We start from the raw sequence: 10,123 nt of genomic DNA, 5'->3' as shown, positions 1-10,123 counted from the left end.
TTTATTTCACTTTGTAAATCAAAAGACCACAAATACTCAGAAATGTGCTTCAATCTCTTTTTATTTAAAAAAGTGATTTCAGTGTTTCATGATTTTCTTTTAGTTATGTATAAAATACAGAAGCGCACTACAGTAAGACCAAACAGAGAAAGATTAAAGCCCTGCTGTACACAAGCCTGGAAAGAAAAAAGCAAGTGGGAAGAAGCAGAGAAGGCGAACAAAACATCATACGCTAACAGCTTTCTTTGTCATTGCTGTGCAGTTTAGCATCAAGAATACAGGACAGTACTGGCCCAAAGAAGGAGCGGATGGACTGATAAGTGCAGAAATGAGGTATAAAGTGAAAGGATGTGACCAGGCTCTGTCTAAATGATTGCCTTAGATCTGCACTATGAATGCGCTCGCTATTTCTGATTCTGGCTTTAGTAACAGAATAAAAACATGACGGTAATAATCACAGTACCAACAACAACAGCAATCAGGACTCAATGCATACAGTGGTCATTACGTCAATGTGTACAGGCCATGAAAGGAGGTAATGAAATATATAAATTACAAGTAAACTCAGTGCTGAACAACTTATTTTCTTTACATAATTAGGTCCATAAGCATGGATACGAGCTGCTGCTTCAGGAATAAATGTACACATGAAGGAAATAGAACAGCACTGCTGTTCAAACTATGGCAGTTGTAACAATACCTCTGGTAAAGAATCTAGAATAACAAAAAGAGCAGTACGCATACTTGTTTAAATAGTAATAATCATAACCATAATAACAATAATAATAATTAATAATCAAGTAAAACCCCCTCATTATCATGTCTGTGTAATTGTCTGTGTGAAGTTTGAGCTAAAAAAGCGCTGCAGCACTAAACATTCAAGCTCGCCTTGGATTCCTCACCTTTATCTGGCTAATCTCTTAATCATGCTTACAATTTTTTAGTCCAGCTGTTCGCACGTTACACTAATGTTGCAATGGGAACCCTACATTATCTCCAATGCAACTTCATCTCCGAGGCAGTAAAACTATATCACCATGCCGTCACTGAGATGCCGTCTGCAGCCCTCAAGACTGCACAGGCATATTCTCTTCAGGCATGATCCTCTGTCCTCGGTTCAATATTAAAATGGTACTCAAGTAGGTTGTAATGCGCACATTAATTGCTATACGCCATGTACTAAACACTTCTAAATACTATGTAATTTTTTTTTGTTTGTTACCTTCATTTAAGGTGAAGTTTGCTTCACTGTGAATGAGTAAACTGTTGAGCAGCTTACACAGAGCAGCTATCTTCCTATGGTAAATATCAGTAACGCTTTTTAGAGAAAAGAAAAAAAAATAATAATATCTTTAAATATCTTCATTCAGGTAAAATACATCAAGACCAAAAACCCATGACTGGTTCATTAAAGGTCCATCATACAGTTTCCCACTGTTTTTTTTTATAAGAAGAAGAAGAAGCAAGTCTGAATTTCTACTCTATGTGAGACTAATCACTGCAGTTCAGTACTGAAGCCACTGCCAGTTCAGAGATTCACTTCTGCCCCGCATTAATGTCTCTCATGACCGGCCACACCACGCAACAAACACACACTTTAGACAGAATATGAGACCACAATATGTTTCTACATTCTGTGTCTGCATTAATTTTTAGACCCACTGATCATATAGCAGTATTTTCCAGTTGTATAATTACAGACTGTAGTCCTGTATCTGTTCCCCTTGTTAGAACCCCACTGAGAATAGTCCACACTCAAAATATCAAGTCAACTGCATTGAGCATTGTGGAAATCGGCCTATGAGCTGCTTCATGTGGGCATTGATGAAGGACTAGAGTATAACAAACATGAACAGTGCAGCAACAAATGAGCTTCTGGATCTAAAACATATACACATCTACATGGTGGACCCGCTAGTCTAATAAGAGTGGACAGTAAAGGGAACACAGCGTTTAAAACCTCCAGCAGCTCTGCTGCACAGCGCACACCATGTCAGAGAATGATTCACCATCCAAATAACAGCTGCTCTGTGGTGGTCCTCTGGGGTCCTGACCTCTGAAGAACAGGGTCAAAGGAGAATAATAACCGATGCAGAGAACCAGAACTACAGGACTGTAGTCTGTAATTAAAGATCTAGGACGTGCTTCTATATGATCAATAGAGCTGATAAAATGATCAATGTGTGTAGAAACAAATACTGTATTTTTCGCAATATAAGGCGCACTTAAAATCCTTAAAATCATAAGTGCGCCTTATGTATGAATTTTACCAGTCAGGTTGTAAGGAGCAGTAAAGCCACTCTGCTGAAGTACAGAGTTATATAGGAGTTTCAGTTTAGTTCTCCAGCAGTATTAGCTTAACCAATAACTCAGGGTTCCTAAGTGTAGAGCTGTTGGACGGCATTAACTGCTAGCTGTTAGCCGCTAATACTAATGCTCCAGCTTTAGTGGAAATCTGTAAATAAATGGAAGTGCTTTACTAACCCAAATAAACAGTTTTCAGGAGAGAAATTTGTGTAGATTAACATCCAGCACTCATTTGACTTGTCTGACTCATTTGATTATTATTATTTTTTTTTTATAAAGAATTACAGTTTTGATAACTTAGCTTAGCTTTACCTACTAAATTAGAAGGAAAACATGGTGACACCCCTGTTTCATACTAGTATTGCATAAAATGCGCCTTATAATCTGGTGCGCCTTATACTGCGAAAAATATGGTAAGACATCATAATATTCTGACTGGACTGTGTGTGTTACTTTTGCACATGGCTCAATATCACTGGAACACAAAGTAATAATCCCATCCTAAAAATCAGTCCAAGGTCAGTCCCATGACATATCTACTATATTACTGTAAGTATTACTATATTTTCTACTTGCTATGAAGTATTTTCCCCTTAAAGCAAGTGTGAGGCAGCTTCATTCTGTGCAGCTCTTTTTGTTAGTGACCATTTCATTGAGTCAAGTGAAGTAGAATAGACATGGGACGTCATAAAAAGTTCAGACTTTAGAGTTCAGACCGCTTAATGGAGTGAAAGAAAAGCTTCATAAATGTAAAGCATGTAAAAACATTAACATACAGCAGCAATATGGAACAGCTAGATGCTGCACGTTGCACATTGCTCCTATAAACCTAATCCATGACAGAACGCACCAAATGTAGATTCTAAACTGAAACCCTTAAGTCTTATCTTTGTCTAGATCTAAACCAAGGGATCTTAAAGATGCAGGGAGAGGATAAAGAAGTGGTCGTTAACGTCTCTGTGTAATCAATCAGTCGCCTCTTGCTGTTTTTAAAGTGACTTTTAAAGTGAGCTCAAGAGTGGTACCAAGAGTGGTAACTCCTTACATTCATTAAAATGCTATATGAAGGAGGTGCGCAATGACAGCTTGGGGGTGAGAGGGACGGATGAAAGATCAGATCACACCAAACCAGATTGCGGCACCAAAAGCTACTGTGAACACTGCACGCAAGAGATTCATTCTACTTGTTTATACCGACCCCCTGCACTTTTAAGGCATTATGACAGGAACAGACACCTCTTCTTAATTCTTTGCTACAGTTCCTCGCTGCCTGGCGATTTCATCTTTCTTACCTTTAAACGCTTAAGAATAATCTCACTTTCAGTGGTTCTATCCTGCCTCTGGTCCCTTGGCACACACACACATACCACACACACACACACACATACATACCACACACACACATACATACCACACACACGAAAAACAAACCAAACAATCTCTAAAATCTACTCAAATTTCTTGTCAGTGCCTTGCATGATGCCAAAACCCTGAAACATGAAACAATACCTAACCAAAAGTGTCCAAAACACCCTAATCCTTCCCTAATCCACTAGTGCCCTCCTCCTACACGTCCTACAGCTCTTTCTTGTTCTGGGTTTTTGAGCTGTGGTTCTGCTCGCTTCCCGCTGCATCACTTTGGTTGATGGTCATGAGCTGCAAAAGATCGTGCAAGGCCTTTCTGATCTGTGTCCCAAACTTATGAGAGTCCTGAGGAAAAGAAAAAAAGAGAGAAGAATGTTACTTATATGCTGAATATATTACTGTCATGAATTACTTTATCATCTTTTGTTTTTTAATATTTTTCAGCTTAACCTTAACTCTCAGTTTAACCTTGAAAATTCAGTGCTGCATTAAAAAAAAGGCCAGATCTACACGATTTTCTGTCTAAAAAGCAAACTATTTCAAACTTAAAATTTTCCTTGTTTTAATAACAGTAGTATACTCCATCAACTTTACAGGAGAAGAGTATAACCTTAACTTAAACATATAATAGACGTTATTTAATTTTTATTGGTCCGTTCATTATGAAATTATAAGTAAATGTCAAAAAACAAACAGCAAAAATGGGGAAATGTAAAAAATACACAAACTTACAGTGTCAGGGCATGAGTGCTTGCTAGACACATGAAAACTGATTATCTTCTCTCCAATTAAGGAGTAGGACACACCATATCCATCATCAGCAACCTGAAACAAACAAACAAAGTTTTAAAATATGTGCATATACTAAATTTCCTTTGGAGGTGTGTTACGCTATGATCATTTACAACCAAAGGAGCAGCACTGCTTATCAATGATCATTAACAAGTTCAACTGGTAGATCAGACTTGATCCAACACACCCAAACACTAAACTATGCACGCCTATCTGACCATTTTACATGACGCAAAAGAAATCAGGGTGACCCTGTGATTCTTCCTCCACTGGTACAAGGTTCTGATCTGGTCACTGAAGGCTCTTTTAGCAGAAAGGGATTAGCATGGGCACTCAGCACCTCTGTACACGGCAGTGTGTTATGACACAGCCCACTTGTCAGTCATTCAGTGTTTTTTTCACCAGCACTATTAGTCCAGTTATTTTAGGCTGTTCACGCAATATATTTAAATGTGACCCATAATCACATTCGTCTGAATAGTTTGTTCTGTGTAACTGACAGCCATGGGCACACTGAATTCTGCTGTGATTTGGGCAGCTGTGGTTTTATGTTTTTTTGATACAATCCGGGTTAGCACCCGAACATCAGACAGCTTCCTCTTGCGTCCACAGTCAATCCTGTTGGATGTGGTTCGTCCTTCTTGGTGGTATGCTGATATTACCTTGGATACCGTAGCTCTTGATACATCACAAAGACTTGCTGTCTTGGTCACAGATTTGTCCTCTTTTGAACTCTGGTCTGTCACCCATAATCCAACCCCTCTATATCCCAGGCCTTGACTTAATTATGGTTATATTATTGTTTAAAGTTTAGCAATATTATTCACTTCTTAATCATTTTTGGCACATCAGTGTCGAGTTTAAAATATTTACACAAAAGACAGTGAACTTGATTCTTAGAAATTCTCTAAAATTAGCAATCCTCTGCACCCATGCACGAAAGTGATAAAAGTAACAAAAGTAAGAGTTAATAAGAGAGACTTACAGGTCCGAAACCACCTCCACAGGTGATGTAGTCTGGATGGTTAACAAAGTCAAAAAGTTCCAGCTGTTGGAAAGGAGTCTGACTGGTAGAGAGACGCCAAGGCTCAGACAATGCCTGAAAAACACACACACACAATTATGGTACATGCATATTTTAGTGATGCACTGATTTTTCTTTTAGATGTCTCATACCAATTTTTATTTGCCTGATACTGATCTGGTGCAACTGCTAAATTAATACACTGTATACCTCATGTTGAAGATACTTAATGCTAGGGGTGGGCGATATATCATGATATTTCATGGTATTTTCTTAATAACTATACTCTTGTTGATATGACAAAACAACAAATTAAAAACATTATTTCAAGTATACACTACTGAAACAAAATAAAACTAAAATTGTATTAGTGCATACAATATGATATTGCACACACCTAACTGAGATACAAAAAAATCAGATTAGTAACAGAAGTCAATGATTCAGAATGTCATGATACTTATAATACATCCAAATATCTCCATATATCCAGGATGATTAAATGATTAAATGATACTGGACATATATAATCTGTCTCTAGTAGATATATAATAGAAATTGAGAACGGTGTGAATTTTTCTTTTGATAAAAACAGCAAAAAAGTAGTACCCTGATGTGATAATTAGAGGTGTGTGATATGGCACGATATTTCAGGGTATAATATCATTCACTATATTTAAAAATGTTACGATATGGCACACTCCTACTCAATGCATTGCGACTGACAAATATTACTAACTTTCTAAAGAAAAACAACAAATTAACAGGTTGTTAAAAATATACTGAACAATTGTGAAGAACCTTGGCACATTCAAAAAATGAAGCAAAAAAACTTTTTGGACAAACTATGCTGACCTTCATCACTACACTGGGGCAGAGACTGGAGGAAGTGTACATACTAGTAAGATTTAAATAGGATTTAATATTCTGGAGTGGATTTTAGCTGTTTTTCAGAGTCGTGATGTTTGCTATGATATTGTATCATGTCTGAAAGTCTTCTGATCCTGAGTTATGAATCGTATGATAGTGTGTTAGCTGCAATGCTAACAGTCAAACTCTGCCTGACTAGAGCAGATTAGCTGTGATGCTAATCGACTGGCTCAGCTAGGTTAAAGTTGTAATGCTAACAAAAACACAGGTGGCCTCAGTTGGGACAGAGTGGGTTCGCCAAGATGCTCACTATTTTTCCAAAATGGATCACTCACTGATAGTTAAGGACAGGCAAGACAAGTTCACAGACCGGCCCAAAGATTAGGCCTATATATCCAAAAACCAATTGGATCAGTGCATTGTTTATTCCTTGTTTCCATTTTGAAGCCCAAATCCCATCATCTTTCTTTTAGTAAAAAAAAATAATACTAAACCTCAATAATCATTACTTTTCAGTTAAAGAAAAAAAACTCTTTCTTGTGCACAAGTCACACACTTACCTCTTTGAGGAAGGGTGACTCGATGCCCAGATACTTGGACACAACATAGAGACAGAAGAGATGCCGGTCTATTCCTGCCCCTGTCATGGCCAGTCGGTACAGCATCTGATGCTTTTCAGATGCATTTCTGATCAAACGCCTACAGACTTCTACATCCTACACAGGGAGCATACGAAAACATTAGTGACAGAGTTTAGAGAAAACAAAAAAAATATTGAGTGATCCAAACAGAAGGAAAATTACTAATTACTACCTAATGTGTCCATACATTAAATGTTTAGTAAGTCATGAAAGCAACACAACTGAACACTGTACAGCAGAACAGATGTACTTTTCTTTGCATCTTTCTTACCTCTCCGTTCTCAAAAGCCTTGATGAAAGCACAGCTCTCACTTGAGCAGGAACGCACCGTCTCCGTTCTGCCCTCACGAAACAGACGGGTCATAGACGCCTCATACGTCAGGCAGAACACTCCTCTGTCCTGAGAGAGAGAGATAGGTGTAACAAAATAAATCCATGATATACAGTACAAACTAAAACTGTACTCTTGAAAATAATTAGTAAAATTTAAATTAAAATGATTTTAGCCTTACCCTGTAGAATGCCAGCTGTAGAGCTAACTGAATGAAGCCGTCAGGACTCATTTTGATCTTTTTGATGCTCCCTTTGCCAAAGTCTCGGAATGCAAATACATGGAAGTCGATGTCATCGGCCAGTGGTTGTGCAACTGCAAGACACTGAGCAACCTGCTCCTGACACTGAGAGATGAAAGAAGAGAACAGATTTAAAAAAAAAAAAAAATTCATTTTATCAATGGCTGAAAAAGCATAGTGGATATCAACTCTATGACTATGGTTTAGATCATATCACTGGTAAGGTCTTTGTTTTATTAGAGATGCATACATAACTTTACTCCATACTGACACACCAGAGTGAGATAACTTTACTTGTGTGGCCACGCTCAAAGTACTGTCATAGTCATACTGTGTATAACATTTTAATAGAAAATTATGGGTATAAGACTTTTTTATTGTTTGTTTTGCTGTTTTCTGATATGTACTGGGCTAAGTGATACTTAAAAGAATCTTAGATTTCTCAAGTTAGTGCTATTAAAAGTCTATGCCACTTTTACTAGATTATTTTGTTTACTACTTAAATTGTATGTGATGAGAAATATCAGCATCTGAAAAAAATCGAAAGAATGTGGACTGATGTAACCCTGTAACCCTGATTATACATGATCATGTAGTTCTCCAGAGTGTTGTCCTGCCTGCTTCACCAAGATTATAGGAAATGCAATTTGCATTTAATGGAAAATTATAGGCGATCCATTTGTATTACTATTCATCTACAACATAGTCACTTATCTTCTATATTATAAAATGGTACAGGTTAGAACTAGAGGTGGGTGATACTGGGAATTTTGGTATCGATTCAATAACAAGTAAATACAGGGCCAGTATTGCAGATATCGATACCAATATCGATACTTTTTAATATTTTAAGCCTTATAGATCCAAAGGATCCCAAAGACCTAGGATAAAATTTCGCCAAACATTGTACGTGACAATAAAATACAATGGAACAGTAACAAAAAGATTGCCTTAACATTAGGAAAAAAAATATTTTTTTTAGGTAAAAAAGAAGCAGCCACTATACAAAAATAAAACAAGAATTCTCCCCTCACTAGACATCTTTACTATTTTTTTCTTTCTTTGATTCTTTTTTCAAATAGAATTGTTCTTTGAAAAAAACTATAACAAAATATGGAAATTTCTTCTATTCAGTGCAATAATTTATTTTTCTAAATAAACAGAGTGAAAAAAAAATATACAAAAATATAAAAAATATCAGTCAGTGCGTGCGGGAGAGAAAAAAAGCTTGAGTATCAATCTTTTTACACGAGTATTGCTCAATACCAATACCAGCGTTGGTATCGATATTAGGATCGATCCGCCCACCTCTAGTTAGAACCACATGGGGGTGCACATGGGGGGGGGGACCTTACTGGTCTTTATTATTAACTGTGGGATCAGTCAGATAAGAGGGTCGGTAAGTGGTGGTGGAGCTTCGGGAGGGAAGTTTGCTCTCTTACCATGTTTCTCTGGCTCTTTTTTCTGAGAACACACTTTTTTGATCTATTTTTTTTCCTGATGTGGCCCCCATCTCATTAACCCACAATATCTTAAACACGGCTTCATCTGGTCGACCACAGGCTCAAGTGAGTTGTCCTCTCTGTGCAGGGTTCATACTGTTTTTAACCAATATATTTTCCTTCACAGCAAATTTTCATGACCATACGGTCTTTAAAACATTGATGCTGACATGGACAATAAAACCCATGTCAAAATTGATTATTGTAGACCTATATCTTACATAAAATTTATTTGAAAAAATTGTGCTCCGATTTAAAAAAACAAAAAACATTTATTTATTTACATACACTCACACACTCTCACTCACACACTCTCACTCACACACTCTCACTCACACACTCTCACTCACACACTCTCACTCACACACTCTCACTCACACACTCTCACTCACACACTCTCACTCACACACTCTCACTCACACACTCTCACTCACACACTCTCACTCTCACTCAAACACTCTCACTCAAACACTCTCACTCAAACACTCTCACTCAAACACTCTCACATATACAATAATAAAATGAAAGAACTTAAACTACACTGGTATAACACACCCTCAGACTCATATTATGGAAACTAAAATAGAGCAGCAGTAGTGATTTGTCCGTATGTACATCTATAAACATTTTCCATTTCTTATACTTAAAATTTTCTGTCACTGAGTTAATTTACAGTTATAGTCCAGCTGAAACTCTAACTGGAGTAGTTCCACATGCAGCCAGTTAGCTAATGCGAAGTGATATTATGGAATTGCTCCAACATTAAATTATTTTTTAAAACCAAAAAAGGTTTTTTCAGTCGTTAAGCAGAAACACAAAAGGCGTGTAGAGCAAAAAAAAAAGACTTTTTATTTTTCAAAAAATATATCCAGAACTGGAAATTGCTTTTTTTTATTCCATGACCTTTCCAGTTTTTTCATGACCGTATGAACCCTGTCGAACACACAGTATTACTTTGGCACATGTCTCACATCAAACAAGCAGTGTATCTCCTTGACAGGAAAAGAAGTAATCAATAACATTCTGGACAAATTGGTTGTTTCATTGTTC

At 37.1% G+C, this 10,123-nt stretch overlaps 1 protein-coding gene across 1 annotated transcript in view; it reads right to left on the bottom strand.

The window, feature by feature from the left end:
• Window positions 1-43: 43 nt before the first annotated feature.
• LOC103035972 (carnitine O-palmitoyltransferase 1, liver isoform) overlaps window positions 44-10,123 on the bottom strand; it is a 32,338-nt gene continuing 22,258 nt past the window's right edge. Inside the window, exons 14-19 of the mRNA XM_007232946.4 lie at window positions 7,512-7,676; window positions 7,271-7,399; window positions 6,919-7,074; window positions 5,450-5,563; window positions 4,405-4,497; window positions 44-4,017 (exon numbers count right to left, since the gene is read on the bottom strand). Of these exons, the coding sequence (XP_007233008.3) occupies window positions 3,883-4,017; window positions 4,405-4,497; window positions 5,450-5,563; window positions 6,919-7,074; window positions 7,271-7,399; window positions 7,512-7,676 (792 nt within the window). The 3' untranslated portion in view covers window positions 44-3,882. The remainder of the gene's footprint in view (window positions 4,018-4,404; window positions 4,498-5,449; window positions 5,564-6,918; window positions 7,075-7,270; window positions 7,400-7,511; window positions 7,677-10,123) is intronic.

The sequence above is a fragment of the Astyanax mexicanus genome, chromosome 6 (genome assembly GCF_023375975.1).
Source record: "Astyanax mexicanus isolate ESR-SI-001 chromosome 6, AstMex3_surface, whole genome shotgun sequence".
NCBI classification, from domain to species: Eukaryota; Metazoa; Chordata; class Actinopteri; order Characiformes; family Acestrorhamphidae; genus Astyanax; species Astyanax mexicanus.
Note: the sequence above shows the minus strand (reverse complement) of the source record. Positions and strands in the feature narration are given on the sequence as shown.